This window comes from Pelodiscus sinensis, chromosome 4, assembly GCF_052426305.1.
Source record: "Pelodiscus sinensis isolate ZL-2025 chromosome 4, ASM5242630v1, whole genome shotgun sequence".
In the NCBI taxonomy this organism is placed as follows: domain Eukaryota; kingdom Metazoa; phylum Chordata; order Testudines; family Trionychidae; genus Pelodiscus; species Pelodiscus sinensis.
In genome coordinates this window covers 49120823-49142207 of record NC_143055.1, presented here as the reverse complement: position 1 = coordinate 49142207, position 21385 = coordinate 49120823, and the positions used below count along the sequence as shown (strand labels likewise).

General features: G+C 42.2%; 1 protein-coding gene across 11 annotated transcripts in view; it reads left to right on the top strand.

Annotated features, from left to right (window-relative positions):
• FRYL (FRY like transcription coactivator) overlaps positions 1 to 21385 on the top strand; it is a 394001-nt gene that overhangs the window by 234292 nt on the left and 138324 nt on the right. For all 11 annotated transcript variants that reach the window (XM_075930452.2, XM_075930453.2, XM_075930454.2 and 8 more), the window contains 11 exons: positions 2458 to 2561; positions 2720 to 2828; positions 3398 to 3484; positions 4950 to 5121; positions 6850 to 6982; positions 7279 to 7386; positions 7553 to 7790; positions 11341 to 11526; positions 11632 to 11718; positions 19046 to 19314; positions 19800 to 19995. In XM_075930452.2, the coding sequence (XP_075786567.2) occupies positions 2458 to 2561; positions 2720 to 2828; positions 3398 to 3484; positions 4950 to 5121; positions 6850 to 6982; positions 7279 to 7386; positions 7553 to 7790; positions 11341 to 11526; positions 11632 to 11718; positions 19046 to 19314; positions 19800 to 19995 (1689 nt within the window). The remainder of the gene's footprint in view (positions 1 to 2457; positions 2562 to 2719; positions 2829 to 3397; positions 3485 to 4949; positions 5122 to 6849; positions 6983 to 7278; positions 7387 to 7552; positions 7791 to 11340; positions 11527 to 11631; positions 11719 to 19045; positions 19315 to 19799; positions 19996 to 21385) is intronic.

Genomic DNA, 21385 nt, shown 5'->3' with positions numbered 1-21385 from the left:
TGCAAAGCCGCAAAGCTGTATACCCGGCGTATAAGACGACCCCCAATTTTTGGGGGATGTTTTTTAACATCAAAAGTTGTCTTATACGCCGGAAAATACGGTATTCTTTATAGATAAGGTTCCTATTATGCCACATCCAAAGTTCATTCCCAAGGTGACCTTGTCTTTTCCCATAAACTGACTGATTTGCTTCCTGACCTTTTATCTTAAGTCTCACTGTGATAATAGGCAGACTATAGCGGATATGCTAGATGTTAGAAGAGCCTTAACCTTTTATCTGGACAAGATTAAGGCCTTTAGGAAATCTCCTCAGCTTTTGCTCTCCACTACAGAAAGGTCAAAAGGTGCAGCAATAATGGCCCAAATACTCTTCACATGGGTTTCGAACTGTATTAACCGTTGCTATCATGCTCTCAATGTGTTACCTTCATCCAGAATCTGCACATTCTAAACAATGTCGGTTTCCATTTCTGTTGTGCTTTTCTCAAGAATATTCATATCTCTGAAATCTGGAGACAGCAGCTTTGGTGTCTGCTCGTAGCTTCGCAGAAGGCTATGCAAATGCTGGAGACTCTGCTTCCAAGGCTATCTTCAGTTTCAGTGTTATCATCCATAACAGACTCAACTGAAGTACCAAACTCTTATTGGGGGGGATACTGCTCAGGAGTCACTTACAGTGGAGCACCTATATGGAAGCTACTGAAAGAAGAAAAGTAATTTATCTTGTGTAGTGACAATAGTTCTTCAATATGTAGGTCTCTGTGGGTGCCCCACAACCTACCCTTTCTCCTCTACATCTGAGTTCTCAATGGCCACTTTGTGGTGGAGAAGAAATTGAGGGTGGTTGATGTGCACAGTACAAATTAACCTTGAGGCACAACATAAGGAAGGGAAAGATTATGTGTGGTTTAAACAAGGGCACAGACACATGTACAGTGGGGCACCAATAGGGACACACATCTGGAAGAACCATTTTCTGCAATAATTGAGTAACATCCTCATCTGAAGAAGTTTATGATTCATCATAGCAACGGTTTTAAGATTTGGAATGATAACCATATTCTACTAATTTCTGCTTTCTGACACACTGTTTGCTAATTGGCTCATTTGAAGTCAGTAATAGGCTTTTCTGGACCTCGAACTTCATCTTCTCAGTAGAATATTAGGGATTTTAAATACCTGTTATATTCAAGACATTTAAAAGCATTCATATGGAGAATGTTCAGTATATTGTATTTCTGCTAAAGACTGTCAGAATGTCTGTACTGACCTTGTTTTTTGGAACATCAAAATCTGTCGTCTCTTCAGGGAAATATTGATAACAGTGAAAAGCATAATTTGTAGTAATCTAGTCTATATACATCAGGCTTTCTTCAAGTTTCTCCCACTACAGGCAGTCCCCGGGTTACGTACAAGATAGGGACTGTAGGTTTGTTCTTAAGTTGAATTTGTATGTAAGTCGGAACTGGTACATATTGTAGGGGAAACTCTAGCCAAACATTTCTCCAGAGCTCAGTTTTATTCTCCCACACCTCACTTCCCTCAGTCCTTTATTCGCAAGCTGAGATGTCTGCTGAGAAAAGCCACTCCGCGTCTCCCTGGTCTGCTGGGGAGGGGAGGGGGGCGCTAGCTTCGCGTCTCCCTGGTCTACTGGGGGGAAGCAGCTAGTGCGGGGTTGCCTCACCCCATTTGTAAGTAGGGATCCGATGTAAGTAGGATCCATGTAACCCGGGGACTGCCTGTATATACAAATTGCTCCAGCACCCTTACAGCTGGTAACCATTGTTTTTTCTTCCTCTTTCTTTCTCTCCATTGTTATCCGATAGGGAGACAGGGTGTTTATCTGTTCAATGTCGTGGCATTTATGGCTGTGACATGATGTCAATGTCTCTTTGGGGAAGAGGCAGGACAATTCTTCTGATTCATATTTGCTTATGATGGAAGCCCAATTAGGTGGAATTATTCAGCTCCAAAACAAACTGCAAGATTTATGTCCTGAGTAGGAAAAGACAACTAAGGTGGGGGAAGGGGAAGATGGAAGAAGTGTGTGTGTGTGTGTGTGTGTGTGTGCTGAATTCTGAGAGCACTTTTCAGTGAAATTGTAGGAATAAATTAAAGTAAATTGAATATATGCAGTAAAGCAATAAAATCTTGATAATCACTCAAGAAATATCTTCTTGCTATTACTCCTTTGCTTTCAACTTGACAAAAGAATACAAAATAATTTAGAGTATGTAGGTAAATATATATAGTACATATGTAAGTGAGGAGATTTTATATTGAGGTTTTGTTTTTTAAATACATATTCAGAGTACTAAACACATCAGCCTTCTGGGTTAGAGCAATCAAACATCAACTTAAAATATTATAGTTCTTAATAAGGAAAGGAAACAAGTTGATTAAGAATAGTCTTTCACAGGCTGTAGTAACTTCATTTTCTTTTCTTTTATTTAACAGAATAAAGATCCTAAAATGTCCCGAGTTGCACTGGAATCACTCTATAGATTACTGTGGGTTTATGTTATTAGAATAAAATGTGAAAGCAACACTGTAACACAAAGGTAAGTTTTGTATATAATTAAAACTATTATGAGGCTGTTTCAATTTATTTAAAATATAAACTTTTTTTAATTTAAAAATATTCCCTATGGAAAACCTTTCTGTAAAGTTTTGTGAATTTGTTCCTAATGCCTGTTTCTTTTTTCTTTAATTCTTGTAGCCGTCTCATGAGCATTGTATCAGCACTTTTCCCCAAAGGCTCACGTAGTGTGGTCCCTCGAGACACACCTCTAAATATATTTGTGAAGATTATTCAATTCATTGCTCAGGTAAGCTCACTCCTAAATGGAGGTCTGAAAGTATACTGGATAATTTGTGGAAGAAATTTAAAGACCAATCCGTCCCTGACATAATTTGTTTCAAACCAGTAAAGTTACATTAGGAATGAAGTTAGAGCATAACTTTAGGAGAAAGTAAATTTAAATTCACTATACAATCCTGATTCATTCACAGAACACTGTGCATCCTGTATAGTCATTGAAGCAGTGATCTTATCATGTATGATGGTATAATTGAAGATTGTGTTGTAATATATATGCACAAGGAGGGCTGAATTATGGTTGCAAAAATAGCCTTAATTCTGGCATTTCCTGATGTTTGAGTTCTTGATTTTGCAGCTGTATTGTTCTATTAATTTAGGGGGTTTTGTATGTTCTATAGTATATTGCAAAGAATACTACAGTTAAGTAACTGAGATATTTACTCTAAAGGATTCATTAGCAAAGAATAATATTTTGTATCACTGGTAATTATAGGGTAATAAGACATATTCAGTTTCTTGGTTTTGTGTATGTGCTAATACAAAGTGAGTCTTATGTAGGCATGTTTTTCGTCATAGGAACGCTTGGATTTTGCAATGAAAGAAATAATATTTGATCTTCTAAGTGTTGGGAAATCACCTAAAACCTTCACTATTAATCCAGAGGTAAAGTCCGCTAAAGAGCAGACGTGTTGTTTGTCTTTATTTGAAAACAGTGTATAGATTTATACAAGACAAGGAATGGTATGAAGTAGAAGACATCTGTTTAATGTGCTGAGGCAAAGTGGCCCCATCTATGGCCCTCCCAATGTTGCTATTGTGTCTGCTGTCATTCCCCAACTGAAAATTACAATAAATATAGGTATACAAAAAATCAGATGTTGAGGAACATGTGAGGATTAACTGGTCCATATACCTAAAGAGTGCAATATAAATCAAACCAAAGAAATAGCTGTGCAGTCATGGTTTTTCTGTTCTGGCCAGTGGTAGCTGGGGCAGTAACTAGGTAAAATTTCATTTTTTTTTCAATAAAAATTTAAAACAACAAACAAACCAGAGAACATGTGTAGGTCCTGTGACAGGGCAGGTTAGAGGGCTAGATTAGAGAGAGAGAGAGAGAGGCAGCTCTAAACAGCAGAAAGAGCCCTGGTTAATTAGGAGAGGGTTATTTCAGGGCAGCCAGAAGCAGCTGACCTGGGGCTATCAAGGGCAGAATGGAAGCAGTTGAGACCAGGCTGCTATAAATCAATTAAGGGCCTGCTGATCTGACTTCAGGCAGCCACTGGGCCTTTTAAAAAGCCTTCCCTGGTGGAGGGAGAGGAGTTGTAGCTGATAAGCTAAGAGCCAGTGAAAATGGAAAAGAATATGGCAGCATTGCTAGAGACATTGGGGAAGGTGAGGGGCTCTGACAGAGTGTTTGGGTTCCCTTCCCCAGGTAGCCAGAAAGTCCAGCCTCTAGCTGGGGAGGACTGGCTTCCCAGCCCAGGCTGACCAGAGAATCTGCCCCAATGCCATTTTTTGCCAAGGGACAGAAGCCCAAACACTGGAAAGGGCAAGTGGGACCTGTGCCACAGAACCTAGATTGTGGGACTATGGAATGAACAGGGGTCTGTAACCCAGGAGTGGGACTAACCTTGCTACAGTGCTTACTTATAATTAACAACCTTTTCTCAGTTCCTTTACAATTTAGTATGCAGGATAGCCCAATCCTGCAGTTCTTTGAGTTCAGCAACCAGTGCTGAGCAACAAATTGTGCAATTAGCATCTTTGTGTGTAATATTGTATTTACTTTGATCTGTCAGCAGCATGTTACTCCATGAAGATTCATGTCAGTAATAATAATCATTTAGAGTCATGTTCTGCAAGTTATTAACTGTCTCTTGTGAGGTGCTCAGCTGATTCCAAATCCCATTGACTGAATCAGAGCTGGGGAGGTACTTCACTGAATCATACTGTATTATCTTACTACTACAAATATATCTACCATAGTAGGGCTCTTTTGATCTCTTCCTAATGAAAGGACAATTAAATATGTATTAATGTTTATTTTGCACCATCTATAAACCATTGTAAGTTTGCAATTCCTCCTGGTTTCTAATTCCATTGTCTTCCCTTTCTGCTACCATTGAAGAGGATGAATATAGGCCTCAGAGTCTTCCTTGTGATAGCAGACAGTTTACAGCAGAAAGATGGTGAACCACCAATGCCAACCACAGGAGTTGTTCTTCCCTCAGGAAACACTCTGCGAGTAAAGAAAATCTTTCTCAATAAAACTCTGACAGATGAAGAAGCAAAAGTAATAGGTGAGTGGTATTCTTTCGCCAGTCCCTTAACAAATGAAATATACACATTCATCCTTCAGGATACTGAAGTAATATTTTTATGTGGGGATTAATTTTATATTTAACTAGAAGATTTCTCCAGGTCCTTATCTGAATTAATACTTGTTTTTTGGAAAATAAAATGAAAACGTACATGCTTCATTCGAATCATTGTTCTGGGATGGAGCTGGGGATGAGGGGTTCAGTATGCTGGCTGTTCCAGAGAGAAAAGACTATCTGAGTCGTCTCTCATTGCAGCAGCTTGGGGCCACCATGGCTGCTGCAGCTCCAGCTCCAGCTTCCTAAAGCACAACCAAGGGAGGGGTGCATGTCCCCCAGCTGGTTCAGGTCCAGGTTTGTCTGCCCCCTGTGCTCCCAAGCCATCATGAGAAATGCATCAAACTCTTTCCCCTCGCTCCCTGAAGCCTCTTCCTTCTCCTCCCCCTGTCTTCTCTAAAAGGCACCTGAGGGTTGGGAGGCTCTGACCTTGGGCAATCCTGGACAGAGGGTGGGCATGCCCCAGTCAGCCTTTTTCACCTGCCTGGTGATTCTGTCTCTCTTCTGTATGGTTTTATGAGACTCAGTCCCATTTCAGGTACATCTCTACTGGCAGAACCAAACACTTACCTCACTTTAAGTTATGATAGGATGAAGCTGTATAGTGAATTTGTTGGTACTAGCTCTTACCATTTAGGAGGAGTTCTTGAACAGACAGACAGACATTCTCTCATATGTATAGTAATTTGTAAATGCAAAAATATTTTATGAAATGTCTGCTACTGGTGAAGATTTTTTTTAAATTCCTACTTGTTTCAAATAGAAATATGAAGTTTGGAATATAAGACAAGATCATTGGCCTTCCATTTAGCAATGTAAAGCAGCCTGGAAAGTGTCCTATAGAGGCAGCTGGGCATTCCCCTGATGTAGAGAGCATTCTGGGGCAGCCCTAGGAGAAGGCAAGGTGACTGAGCCCACAAACATTGTACTGCACTGATTCCAGGCTAATGGAAGAGTAGACTGTAGTTTATAACTATTATTAAATATTCTGGGCCCAAAATTGCCTCCCGGAAATAGAAGTGCTTAGAGTCACTTCCTTGCATTGATTTCCCCTTGTTTCCCCAAAGAGAATCGTGTACTTTTATATAATAGGATATTCTGTTTAAATTTAAAAAAAGAAAATTTTGTCAGTTAAAATAAGATTTGGTTAAAAGTAATTTAGTACAGGCAGTCCCCGGGTTACATGGATCCGACTTACATCAGATCCCTACTTACAAACGGGGTGAGGCAACCCCTCACTAGCTGCTTCCCCCCAGCAGACCAGGGAGACGCGAAGCTAGCGCCCCGCCCCCGCACCCCCAGCAGACCAGGGAAACGCGGAGCGGCTTTTCTCAGCAGACACCTCAGCTTGCGAATAAAGGACTGAGGGAAGTGAGGTGTGGGAGAACAAAACTGAGCTCTGGAGAAATGTTTGGCTAGAGTTTCCCCTACAATATGTACCAGTTCCGACTTACATACAAATTCAACTTAAGAACAAACCTACAGTCCCTATCTTGTACGTAACCCGGGGACTGCCTGTATATGATTTCTTATGTTTTATACAAGATACTAGTCTTAAACTGAGTTAAATAGTGATGAACTACGAGATAACCGATATGAAAATAAAATTTAATAATACTGAAAAAGATGACTTGGAATGCTTTACTTCTTCAGGAATGTCAATATATTACCCTCAAGTGAGAAAAGCACTAGACAGCATTCTTAGGCATCTGGACAAAGAAGTTGGGAGGCCAATGTGCATGACTAGTGTACAGATGTCAAATAAGGAACCTGAGGACATGATTACGTATGTAGTAAATTATAAATTTAAGCATCATTACTGTCATATCCTTGTAATTAATTTTTGTGCCTAAAAGAAATTCAGAAATCAATCTTTGAATGTATTTAAATGTGTTCAGGTTTAATTTAATGTTAGGATATTTAAAATTTGTTCACAAAGAACATGATGGTTGTACTGATTTTAATTATGATGATTTGGGGTTGATTCCCTAACATTGAATTGAGCTTAGAAATCGTATGTGTATTTAATGCTAAACATACTGTAAACCATGTGATTATGTTTTGTGTAAATTGATTTTGTAGGGGAGAGAGAAAACCTAAGATTGATTTGTTCAGAACTTGTATTGCTGCTATCCCAAGACTGATTCCAGATGGGATGAGCAGGACTGACCTTATTGAATTATTAGCAAGGTAAGGAAAATGAAATCCTCGTTTTAATGAAGGCCCTAATGTCATACAGTGAAGGATATAAATTGACTTTAGTTTAGAAAAGGTAAAACACCTGTATCCAGTTGAGACTGTGAGGATTTGAAGAGATGGTGCAGGTTTTTTTAACAATGCTGTGCACTCTGAACAGGCTGACAATTCACATGGATGAAGAACTGCGTGCCCTCGCTTTCAATACTCTACAGGCATTAATGCTCGATTTTCCAGACTGGCGGGAAGACGTTCTTTCGGGATTTGTTTATTTTATTGTGCGTGAAGTGACTGATGTCCATCCAACGCTTCTTGATAGTGCAGTAAAGATGTTAGTGCAGCTAATAAATCAATGGAAGCAAGCTGCCCAAATGCACAATAAAACCCAAGATTCTCAGGTATGCGTGAAATTCTTATATTACCAATTCCGTGTAATTGAACTAATTTCCTGTGGCATTAAAATGCTCTCTCTGACTATCCATTTTTAGCAATTTGCTTTTCTCATCTGAATATAGCTTTTTCTTCATTGTAATCTATGCTGTCATAGAGCAGCCCCTTCTTTAGGAGGATGGCCACAGCACACCAGTCATGCCTGCCTCTATTTTCTCTTTGAGACCCAGTAACACCACACTAAGCTAATTTGCCTCAATAAAATGCTCCTCCTTGGTTTAGTTTATTAAAAAACCTTGTGTAGATAGTCCAGACTGTAAGTCTCATAACAAGTTCATTTATCAACCCAGTGCAAATATTTAAAATCCCAAGAAATCTTGTCTATTGACTTGACATACATGTCTCATTCTGACATTTTCTGCCACACACAGACTCTTTGTTGGTTCCCTTCTGTTCCTTTGCTGGGAGAGTCACCCCATCCCTTCCAGCTGGAGAGCATCACTGCTCTTTGCAGAAAGAATGCCTCCATCCTCTCTTCTGGGAGATCATCCTTACAAGGGAAGCATCCCTCACTTCCCATAGTCCTTTCATTATTCCCTTGGGTTCAGCTGTCTGGCCCGGGAGATATCATTGGTAAGCTCCTCCGTTGCTCCCTTTCCTGAAATCCTTTCTGTTCTTTACTTTGTACTTCTGTTATAGACACGATCATATGACTCTCTCTGCTGCTCCCTGAAGTTAGCCCTCTGCATGGCCATTGCTCTCTGGTTTGGGTAGGTCAACCAGTGAACCTCTCTTGTCTTCAGCCTTCTTCTAGAAACGAGTTACAGCTTCCTTGTAGAATCCTCCACAGTCCCTCTGACTTCCATGCAACTTTCACATGCTCTTTGCTGACTCTCGTTCAGGTAGTTCTGACTCTTTTGGTTCTCTTCTGTGTAGAGCCCACATGCCCTCTTTTCAATCCAGTTGAGGAGAGCTGGTGAATCACACATGCACTGGCCTTGACAAATACTTTTCGGTTTAAGTTGTACAGAGATATTTTGTATATATGCTTTTATTTCCATATTTATTGCTGAATTTTGTATTTTTTAAAAATAATTAGCAAAAAATTCAGTGATTAAATAGTGCTTAGTATTCCATAAAGTCATCTCCTGCTTCTTTTTATCTGAAGGTCTGTTTACAATTTGAAATATAATTAACAGGAATGAATGAAATGATTTGAACTAAGAATTGATTTTATTCTTCACTCAAAAGTTTTAAAAAGTGAATCTAATGCCTTTGATTGAAATGATCAAACTTTCTCAAACTGTTTTTTAAAAATGGAATGCCTCTCCACCTTAAATGTGTCCTTTAAGGGTGCATCTACACTGCATGACAATATTAGGATACCAAAGGTATCTTGAAATAGCTATCCCGCGTCTACACAAGCCGTCCATTATTTCAAAATATTTTTTGAAATAATGGGCGTGCTATTTCAGATTCCTGGTAACCCTCGTTCCGTGAGGGTTAAGGGATGTCTCGAAATAGCACTTTATTTTGAAATTTGATGCTGTGTAGACACTCCAAATTTCAAAATAGCCTATTTTGAAATTCAATCAAGATAAGATGCACCATTTGTGTAGCGCAAATTGCGTATCTTACTTCGAGTTTAGCGTGCTGTGTAGATGCACCCTAAGGTGCATGCTTGCATGGGTGTGCACCAAAAATTTGAGGCCTGTCTACCTCCTCAGAAGAGCTGTGCAGTGGGTGGGCAGCTGCCCTGCCCCAGGAGCGGAGTAGCAGGGCAGCCACTACACGGCAGCCACTACACGGCCCTAGCATCAGCCCTTCCCCAGACCTGGAGTTGTGGGCTGTATGCAGCCCTGGCAGCTACCAGCTACGTGGCCTACCCTGAGAGAAGCTGGCCGAAGCTGGGGCCAGGGCCACATGGTGGCTGCCCAGCTGCTCCCAGGGCAGGCTGTGTGGTGGTGATCAGAGCTGGAGCCGTGGCCAGGAATGTGCTGCTGCTGGGTTAGGGTTGTGCGGCCAGGGATGTCGGGTGTGGAGTCGCATTCTCCCCTTCGCATAGGCCATAGGCTCTGGGCAGCACAAGGACAGTTCAGGTGTTGGTGGTGGCAGGGGGCTGGCCAGCAGATCAGGTAGGGGCTGCAGTGCTGAGTGGAGAGAACGAGGCCAGGAACCAGCAGGGTCCTGTGGAGCTTGGCAGGGAGGTGGCCCAGTTCAACCTGTTGGTCACCTGCAGCATGTGCAGGCAGCACATCCAGTGCCAGTGGCCCAAGCAGTTGCCCTGCCTGCACTCGTTCTGCCTGCCACAGCCTGACCACTACCTCATGCCCCTGCTCAAGCACCCTCAAGGAGCTGCAGCCTGCTGTGTCCCCTTCCTCACTGGTCCCTTGGCTGACCCCACCCTGCACTGCACACTGGGTAAGTTGTCTGTAATGGAGTGTGCTTTTTATTGTAAAGATCTATCTAATCTCTGGTCTATTTCGAGGAAATTGCTACATGTAGTAGCAGAAATCTAGTACTATGCCAGTAATTTATCCAAAAAAAATGGGGAAAACAGTTTAAAAATTTAATTTTTTTTACAAGGTGTAACAAAATTAGTTGCTTTGTAATAATATTTCTAGGCCTATTATTGGTATGTTTTTATAGACTGAGTTCAGTAGGAGATGCTGGAGGTGGGGGAAGCAGGAAGCCATCCCCTAGCAAAATGAGGATTGTTAAGAGACAGTGTCAGAACTATTTGCTCTGAATATTTTACTTCCTCCTAACCAACCTGCAGAACTAGAATGATTCACAAGAAAGCGGCAGCTTGTGACAGAAGGGCAGATACCTTTAAGTAAACACAAAGAATATCCCCCATAGCTCATTATCAGGAACTAATCCTTATAGATGTTTTCTGTCACTGACTTGGTTACATACTAAGTTCCCTCTAGGCCAGAGCAGCAGCTAGTGTTGCTCTGCCAGAGCGGGAGCCGGGGCTACGGTGTGGCAGCTATTGGGGCTGGAGCAATTCTGCATTCCTTCTCCTTTCCTCCACTGCCCTCTGGCTCTGAGCCTCCTGCCCCCTTCAGTCCCCTGCCAGCTTTCCCCCTCTGGCTTCCCACATCGGTGCCCAAGCCCCCCACTCGCTGCAAACCCATGGCGCTCGGAGAGTCTCTCAGGGAACAGCACCACTGGTGGGTGCCAGAGTGGCGTACATCCGAACAAGTGCCCATGACCTCAGTATTGGCACACAAGACGAAACTCACTTGTCTCATGAATGGAAAATCTTAGAGGGAACACTCTCCACTGGTCTCAGCAGAAAGTGGAATTCCCAAAGTGGAACAGGAAAGGCTGTTCCTATTATATTGGTTTTGGCTGAAACCAGGATATGCGGGAATTCTTGAGAGAGCCAATGTCATGACATTTCCAGATCCAAAGAAGTTTGGATAAGCATCCAAACCAAAATTCTCTAAATATTTTAAAACTGTTTCTTTTATCACTAATAATTAACCTAATATAGCTCAATAATGATTGTTTTGCTGTTAATTTAAATGACACATGTATAATTTTTTTAAGCGTGGTGCCTCTAATGGAACTGCACATACTCTTCCCCTGGAGAAGACCCTTTACTCCAATGTATTTCATATTGTGGAAGGCTTTGCATTGGTCATTCTTTGTAGCACAAGACTTGCAACCAGAAGATTAGCTGTCAGCATTCTTCGGGAAATACGGGCTTTGTTCACAGTATTAGAAATTTCCAAGGTAAGAGTTGAGGTAGTTCTTTATAACTGTTCATGAAATGGGTAATGCTTGGTGTCTTTTCTTGAACTTTGAGATTCTCATACATTGTATTTTCCCTTTTTTTAGAGTGATGATGAGTTGGCTATAGATGTGATGGACAGACTGAGTTCATCTATTCTTGAGAGTTTCATACATCTCACAGGGGCAGATCAGGTAGGAATATTTTGTGAAGAATGTAAAATTAATCAACAAATTAATTTGTCCTCAAATTATATAATTATCTAAATATAATTATTCTTCAAGTGATGGTACTGATGTGTATTCCACAAGCGGGGTATGGACCATATGCTTGAATGCCGAAGTGTTTGTTGGCACTGTCTGTTGATTCACACATGCATAGGATGTCCTTTGGTGCTCTCAGCCCATGATATAATAAATAGTATGGGTTAATACATTTCTAGTTCCCTCTTACCTCCTCATGGCTTGAGTCCGAACCTGTGTGCGCTCAGGTGTTCCTTTTTTTTTTTTTTTTTTTTTTTTTAAAGTGGCTGTTTTTCATTCAACATATGTCACTGTAAATAATTGTTTTAGTATAGAGAGATATGTTAGTGCTGTTATTTCCTTGTATAGGGACTGTCCCCCTCAGCTTTCCAGGACAATGCTCCGGACTCTGTATTTTAAAAACAGCATCTCTTGCCTCTACTTATTCTCTGAGCACAACAAATGTGAGGTGCTTTTATTGCCTCAACAATGTGTATTTCATGATTAGCTGCTCCATTTGCAAGTTCTTCCTGCCCCAAACCTGGAAGGCTTGAGAGCACAACCTCCGTAAGTACTTGGATCCAGAACTGATAGATACCCACTCCCCCATACAGTGAAGGTCAACACTGGTGAGTACCCCTGTCAGCACATCACATGCCCCAGATCTTTTGGTGTTAAATACCAAGGACAGACCATGGACTCCTGGTCTCTGCGCTTTTCTTGGTGGAGGAGTTTATCTTTCCCTACCCACATTCTCCACTTCTCTCCAGGCTCCCACTCACCTGTGACCTGTGCGCTCTGGAGGTTGAATCTTTCCTGCTGCTGCCAGAGAAGCCCATCCCATTTCTACACCTCAGCTCTCCAATACTGACCATGTACTCCCTTCCTTCTCCCCAGCATTGCTGGAAATCTCTTCAGAGTCCAAGGTGTTTCCAGAGTCAGAACCTTTCACCACCGTATGATCTGGCAAAAGAGGCCTGGTACCTATGGCCGCTATATCTGAAGAACCCTTCTTTTTCACCATACTGGGCATGCCAGAAGAAGAGTCAGAATCCCGGTTTCTTGGGACTCTTAGCTTTCTAAGACAACTTTGTCCATTTTTCCTACTATTTGTACTACATATATTTTTCCAATTGTGTGTCATTACCACCATTGTTAGTTATGTCTCCCCGGATGGACTTCTTCCCCTCACAGTGCTTCCCCTTTCCTGGAGATTATGGCCCAGCAAACTGGATTCGAAAGCTGTACTCTGTGCACACACTCTTTCTCTGTGTGCAGTAAGGTTGTTAAAGACTAGTTGACTAGGTGATCCTCCCTGACTCTTGTGCAGTTCAAAGCTGGCATCCGTGTGCAGCTCGGAGTCAGCGGGACTTCCCGCTGGCCCTGGGCTGCACTCAGAGTTCCGCATTCCTCCCCAGTGGGGGATCTTGTACATTTCAAAGGAGGAATGCAGAAGTGCCTATTGACTAGTCGAGTAGTCGATGGAAATTCCATCAGCTACTCGACTAGTCAGTTAACCACTAGCGAACACTGATGTTGTCTTTATAGTACTGGTGAGGCACATGTTATCACCCATTGCTCCCATCTGCTGCTTATACCCATCTTGGACTCTGGAAGCTAAAGAACTTTGCCTCATCAATACAGATGTGAATAACTAGTCGATTATCCAATAACCAAATGCTTGTTGGATATTTGACACACTATTTTACTAGTCCCTTCCTCCTCCTCCCCCCCCCCCCCCCCCCCACTTGCTGCCTCTATCAGGAAGAGGCAGAACGGTGGGGTAGGGGGGACATGAGAGGGGGCTTCAAAGTGGCAGTGCCACGTGCAGACTGGGGTCTGCTGCTTTGAAACACGGCATGCAGCCTGAGTTCCCCAGCTGGCCCTGGGTTGTATGCAGCATTTCAAAGTGGCAGCACCATATGGAGACCAGGGTCAACTGGGAATTCCCCCTCTGACCTCAGGCTCCATGCAGCGCAGCCACTTTGAAATGCCACGTGGAGCCTGACACCAGGTTCCCCACTGTGTTTCAAAGTGGCAGTGCCAAATGGAGCCCAGTGTCAGCAGGCGACTCTCCAGCTCGTCCCAGGCTGCACACAGCACTGCCACTTTGAAATACTGTGGTGAGCCTGGGGCCTGCGGGGGGGGACTGCTTGAGTTCCCCACTGGTTCCATGCTCTCCACAGCGTTTTCACATATGAAGTGTAGCAACAGCCCTAGGGCCGTTACTACACTTCAAAGGTGGAGGCGCCCTTATCGACTAATCAAATAGTCAATGCAAAATGCATTGACTATTTGATTAGCCAGTTAATCTAAATTTAACATCCCTACTCCTCAAGCACCTGCTGGAGGACGTTATGCACCCTCAAGTGCAATCTGATCCGGGACTGGCAGATCTGCTAGAGCAATGCCTGTCAACACTGATGAGCACTCCCCTGATCCCTTCTCATGTGCTGGTGCTCACGATACTGCCACATTCATTGAAGTCCCCCATAAGTGGAAGTAGTACAAACATGGATATAAAGGCAACCCACTGACATGGACTGCCTTTAAGGCTATGTCTACACTGCAGGCTTCTTGTGCAAGAAGTTTTTTGTGGAAGAGATCTTGCGCAAAGACTTCTTGCACAAGAGACCGTCCACACTGCAGAAGTGCATCGAAAATGGCCCAGACTGCATGGACACTCTCTTGCAAGAAAGCTCTGATTGCCATTAACATAATGGCCACCAGGGCACTTGTACTTCTTTCAATAGGCTGTTTTTGTGCAAAAAAAAACCCCCTCCTACCCACCTGCATGCAACTTTTGGCGCAATAACTCTTGAGCAAAAAGGAGTTATTCCTCATAGAAAGAAGAATACCAATACCGCAAAGCCCCCTGTGTTCTGTTGATTCGCTGTAAATTTTCTTGTGCAAAAATGCGCTTGAGGTGTGGACGCTCCTCAAGTTTTTGTGCAAAAATTCTTCTGTGTAGGTGTAGCCTAAATGCAGCAATGGTACTCTGAGTCATGCCTGGTCAGGGTAGAAATTGTGTGTTAACCAATCTGCTTTGCCTCCTAAGAAGTCTTGCACAGAACATAAGTCCAGGCACTGTCATGACTCTCCAGCCATGGCCACCAGTCCACTGCCATCACTTCTGGCTCTTGTTCATGCCTCCTGGCTTCTTCATACCCTTGCGCATGATTCTGCACATGCCAGCATATGTCTCCACTGATGTCCATGGCCAAACTAATACTGTCAGATGCTGGCTTCCCTTGATGTCCTGAATCTCTGGTGGTCTAGGGGTTCCCATATCTGGCAGATAAACATTTCTTGCTTGCACAGCACCATGCTCCACCCTGACTTATACAGTCTTGCTTCTGCTTGTCCTTGTCCTCTAACAATCCTCAAAGCCAGCTCCTTCATTCTCCTGTGTGATCCTACAGCCTTGACCGTCAGAAAAAATTACCCTACTCACCAACATCTGACCCTTCTGCTGAGTCGTGGTTCTTCTAGCTCTGCTAATGCCCTGTAATTCATATGCTTGACTGTAATAGCCTGCTTGGGACCCCTATGAGGATCACAGGAGGGTGCGAGGTTGCCGCTACTACTGTACCACTAGCAGCCCATACTACCCCACCCTCCATCTATGACAAACCTCATGACATTGCTGTACCACCCACACTGCTGGTTCTCATTTCAGCTTTCTTTTCTCCAGCAGAAGAGTACATTACATTTTCCCGTTCCCTTCTGGATGACCACAGCCAGTATCATGACTTGATTGTGTGCATGTTTGTGGCTTTCAGCCTCCAGATGGAGTACATCTAGGACCTGCATAACACATTTCTGGATATCCCAACTGCATGGCCCTCCTTTACCACCCTTCCTATTCATAGAGCTATACTCCAACTGGCTCAGTCTGTTTGCCACATCCCAGCTTCCTGTGTCCCTCTCCCAAGGTATACTGAACACTGTTACTTTGCCCTTTCTAAGAGCATATGCTTCCTGTTTACACACCTACCCAAAATTTGCTTGTGGCCTGTGCATCAACTGAATGCACCTGGCAGCAGCACTTCAAGACCACCACTCTGGACTGTGTGGCAAAAAAACTTGGACCTTGTGGGATGCAAGATTTACTCCTCCACAGGCTTCCAGTTCTGTTTTGCAAATTACCAGACCTTCTTGGCAAAATAAAAATTTTCATGCTCATCGCTGGTGGAGTTCCAGGCCTTCCTCCTGGCAGAGAAGCAGCAGGATTTCCAAGTACTTTCGGAAAAGGGCAAACCAGTCACCAAGATGGCCCTCTAAGCCACAGTTGACAGTGCTGATGTGACATCTCATTCTCTAGTGTTCGGAGTGGTGCTCTCATGAGATTCCTGACTTCACTGTTCTGGCTTCCATAAGGAAGGATCTCACTTTTTGACAATCACAAACTTCAGTAACAAGACAGACAAAGGATCCTTAATGATTCCTGTGCCACTGTCAATTGCTTGATACCTAAGCCCTGGCTCTGACCAGAAGGCAGCAGCAGTTATTTTTCTGCCTACATTCACATATTGCCTACCAACCCTACTTGTAATACCCACAAGAGCTGGCTTTTCACAGACTGTGAGCCCAACAACCATGTTATTTTGCCATTACCATCTCCACTACTGGAACCTTCTCGCAACGTCTGTCCAAGCAGCTATTTTGCCTCTTTGCCTGAGATCCACAAATCTCCGTCCACCTCTACCACATTGTCCCATGTCATCTTCAGGGATCATCTTGCCCTATTAGCTAGCAGTTGGGGAAAAATTATCACCAATTGATGGATGCAGGACATTGCTCACAAGGGGTACCTGATAGAGTTCCTCTCATTTGTCCCTTGTCACTTATCACATGCTGGTCTTGGGGGTCTTTCCCAACATGATCTCCTCTGAGAGGAAGGTAAACACCATCCTCTGGAAGGGTACTGCTAATGTGAGCATGGGTTCTACTTTGCTTATTTCTTTATGGCAAAAAGGGGACTGGCTGCTGCCCCATTGTGGATCTCTGATTCCTGAACAAATTCATGTGAAAATTCTGGTTCTAGATGATCATGCTCTTCTCAATATCCCATCCCTCCCCCATGGGCCAAGCTTCATGGCTTTCAATATGACATCCACCCAACTCATCAAAAGTTCCTCCATTTCACAATGGGACATTCGCTATTGGTTCTGGGTCCTCCTCTTTGCTATTGCCACTTCTTCTTGCATGTTCACAAAGGTCTTTGTTATTGTCAGATCTGTCCAGTGCAGATCTGTAGTTGTTTCAACCACTCAGTGTTTCCTTACATGGACGACTGACTCTTTGTTATGCCATCTTGCAACCATCCTCCTCTCCATGATTCAGAACCTTCATGACCTCCGTTCTGGCCTGGGAATCTGCATCAATGAGGACAAATCAGTTCTCATTCCCTGTCTGTATACTCACCTTCATCAGGCATGCTTGGACTCCTGGGTAGGCGGGGGGAGCCAGGGACTTCTCTCACAGGCCATTTTGCTGTCTTCCATATCCTTCTTCGCACAGCTGTGTGTCAACTTGTATACTTGTATCTGCCAGTGTCTTTCCCTCCTTGGCCACATGGAAGCCAAAATCTCTGTGATTCCATATGCCCATCAGTATATACACTGTTTTTGATCAGTCTATAAACTGCAGATGGATCACCTGGCAGCCCAGTTCTGTTTCTACTCTCCATCCTGGTTTTCCTCACACGAGGAAAGTCTAAAGTCTTTAATTTAACTAAAGTCCTAGTTGGTATCTCATTTACCCATCCCTCTCTCTGCATCAGTCTCATTTCAGATGCCACACTTGTCAAATTGAGTGCTCATTTGGAAGGGCATACAGTTCAGGGCCTTTGAACATCAAGAGAGGCACAGATGTATATCAACATCTTGGAATTGCAGGCTGCCTGCCTTGCATGTCAGGAATTCCTATCCCTCATCAGATTCTATCATGTTCAACTGCTATTCATCGAGATTGCAGTTCAGACACTTGACAGCTCTTGGCCTCATCAGACTATTCTTCACCATTTCTGAGTGCTGTTGGGGGCACATCCTTTCCTCACAAGTCCTCTGTAAATGGATCTCCCATTCTATTGATGAGTGTTACTCCCACTGTCACGTTCATCTGCTCCCTGGAATCAAACCTGTTTCACACTGGTGCATGCTATCTCAATGACTTTCTTTGGAGATGTTCCATGCAGGACATTTGTAGGTCAGGCACGTGATCCTTTGTCCACATCTTTAATGCTCATTACACCATCACTTCACCAATAGCAGCAGATATAGCAGTTGGCCGTGCTGCCCTGCAAACTCTGACTTCCTGTGAGTCCTTGTATCCAGTGCCACACTGAGCACTGTTTGCTACACACCCATGTCTGGAATCAATATACGTGGTCATTGCTCATGGAAGAAAAAGGTTGTTACTTATTCTAACTGGAGGTTTTTGGAGATGTATGGTCCCTATTCAGATTCAAATACCTATCCTCTATTCCCTGTGCTGTGGGTTCTCGTGTTTGCTGATGAAAGGGACCTAGAGTGGCATTGATCCATACAGCCTCTAAAACCTCAGATACACCGTATAGCCATCACACAACGCATGTACAGGTCAACAAACAGTATTACAAACAACTGCAGCGCTTGTCACATATGCATACCCATGTCTGGAATCCAAATGTGCTTGTCTTTAACTTCAATGAAAACAAGGTAGTATGAGCTTTCATGGACAAAACCCACATTTTCAGATGATTTAAGATGCTACTTTCTTTCTGTGCAAGATGTGTTGCCAACAAACAGGCAAACTTTAGTTTAGGTAAATGTCTGAAAAAATAAAATTCTCAGATTAATTCCCTTTTCTTTGCTAAATTTTTTTATGGCACAATAAAGGATCAGAGGATTCTCCAATAGTGAGAGGGAATTTAATAGATTTCTGTTTCTTTTGAAAATGATTTATCAGGGACAGATTTCTCTGCTCTTCAGTTTAGAAGCTTCTAGTGTTTGACAGAAATCACTACAAAAGATTTGAGATTTGGTATCTTACCAAAACAGGAGGTCATTAATGAGCCAAAATCTGACTATAAAATTGGATTGCTTCTACTAAACGATTGCTTTTCATCTGGGAGTGTGAAAATAGCTTAGCTATGAATTAGTGTCCTGTAGCAATTTTTTGTAAGACAAAATTAATTATAATTTATCAGTCTACTCACTGTGTGCACTCACTTTGATTCAGAGATGCAAATAAAGTCTTTGTATTAAGTATTTGTTTGTTCTGTTTTTGTATACAGACTACTTTACTATATTGCCGCAGTTCAATTGATTTACAAACAGTAGCTGACTGGAGCTCCTCTCCTATTAGTCACCAGTTTGATGTGGTGAGTCCATCACATATATGGATATTTGCACATGTGACCCAGGGCCAAGATCCATGGATTATAAGCCTCTCCAGTTTTATGAAACAAGAAAATCTTCCAAAACACTGTCCAACAGCTGTAAGCTATGCTTGGATGTTTGCTTACACAAGACTCCAACTGTTGTCTCCACAGATTGACATTAAGTAAGTTCCCGTCTTAATCTGTTTTCCATTAATCTATATCAATCAATCAAACCACAGAATATTAACCTTTTTAAGAATTATTGAAATTACAATGCCTAATAAATTTCAATAATATTTAAATATAAACACTATCATTTCCTATGTTTTAATCCTATTTTAATATTAATAGCAGAAAAATAACTAAAATGGTTAAATTTAGTAGAGAAATAGGCTGCTGTAATGATTAATTTGTACCTTTTAACTGTATTGTACTTTAGAAGTTATATATATTAGCAATATAATATGCATATTTTTAAAATTGAATTTGCTGTATTAATACCAGCTTTCAATACTGAATTCAGAGTAGAGAATACAGTGTTAAAGAATTGCACATAAAGACATACATAAAATTGAAAAACAAAATTCAGCGGAGAATAAAATGAAGTGTGTAAATTGTATTTTCAAAATTCATGTTATTTTTCTATCTATTTCTTTTCTTTTTATAGTAGCCCTATCAATGCCAAGAAGGTAAATACTACTACAAATAGTGATTCATATATCGGGCTCTGGAGAAACTACCTGATTCTTTGCTGCAGTGCAGCAACTTCCACATCCTCTACTTCAGCTGCAGGTTCTGTGAGATGTTCCCCTCCTGAGACGCTGGCGTCTACTCCTGACAGTGGCTATAGCATTGATTCAAAAGTAGGTTCCTCTGACATTTTCTGAGCAATGCTGAATATTCAGTAATATAGAAATGTTTGAGACTTATAGCCCATCCGGTCTTTCTAAGATGTTTTTGTGATTTGTATGAAATAATAATATGCTGCTACCACTTTGCTCTTGTGAAACAAAAAATGATAAACTAGGACATATTAGCAAAGTAGGCCTGTATTGGTTTTTTGGGTTTTTTTCCTGCTTCACCTACCTTAATTTGAAGCTAAATCTTGCCAAAATTGCCAAGGCATAAAATGATGATGAAAACGTTGATATTTTGTTTATCATTAAAGAGTTACATATTCAAGCAAATGGGCGGATAGAATTCTGCAGTTTTAAGCCAATAGACTAATCTAATTCCAGTGATTGATTCAATTTACTTTTCAGGATTTTGACACTTTTCAGTGTGTTTCCCATCCAGAGATGCCCGTCTGCTTTTTGATTTTCATTCATAGAATCATAGGACTGGAAGGGACCTCGAGAGGTCATCGAGTCCAGCCCCCCGCCCTCAAGGCAGGACCACGCTCCGTCTACACCATCCCTGACAGATGTCTATCTAACCTGTTCTTAAATATCTCCAGAGAGGGAGATTCCACCACCTCCCTTGGCAATTTATTCCAATATTTGACCACCCTGACAGTTAGGAATTTTTTCCTAATGTCCAATCTAAACCTCCCCTGCTGCACTTTAAGCCCATTACTCCTTGTCCTGTCCTCAGAAACCAAGAGGAACAAATTTTCTCCTTCCTCCTTGTGACACCCTTTTAGATATTTGAAAACCGCTATCATGTCCTCCCTTAATCTTCTTTTTTCCAAACTAAACAAGCCCAGTTCATGAAGCCTGGCTTCATAGGTCATGTTCTCTAGACCTTTAATCATTCTTGTCGCTCTTCTCTGTACCCTTTCCAATTTCTCCACATCTTTCTTGAAATGTGGTGCCCAGAACTGGACACAGTACTCCAGCTGAGGCCTAACTAGTGCAGAGTAGAGCGGCAGAATGACTTCACGAGTTTTGCTTACAACACACCTGTTGATACAACCTAAAATCATATTTGCTTTTTTTGCAACAGCATCACACTTTTGACTCTCATTCAACTTGTGGTCCACTATGACCCCTAGATCCCTTTCCGCCATGCTCCTTCCTAGACAGTCGCTTCCCATCTTGTATGTATGGAACTGATTGTTCCTTCCTAAGTGGAGCACTTTGCATTTCTCTTTATTAAACCTCATCCTGTTTACCTCTGACCATTTCTCTAACTTGCTAAGGTCATTTTGAATTATGTCCCTATCTTCCAAAGAAGTCGCAACCCCACCCAGTTTGGTATCATCTGCAAACTTAATAAGCATACTCTCTATCCCAATATCTACATCATTGATGA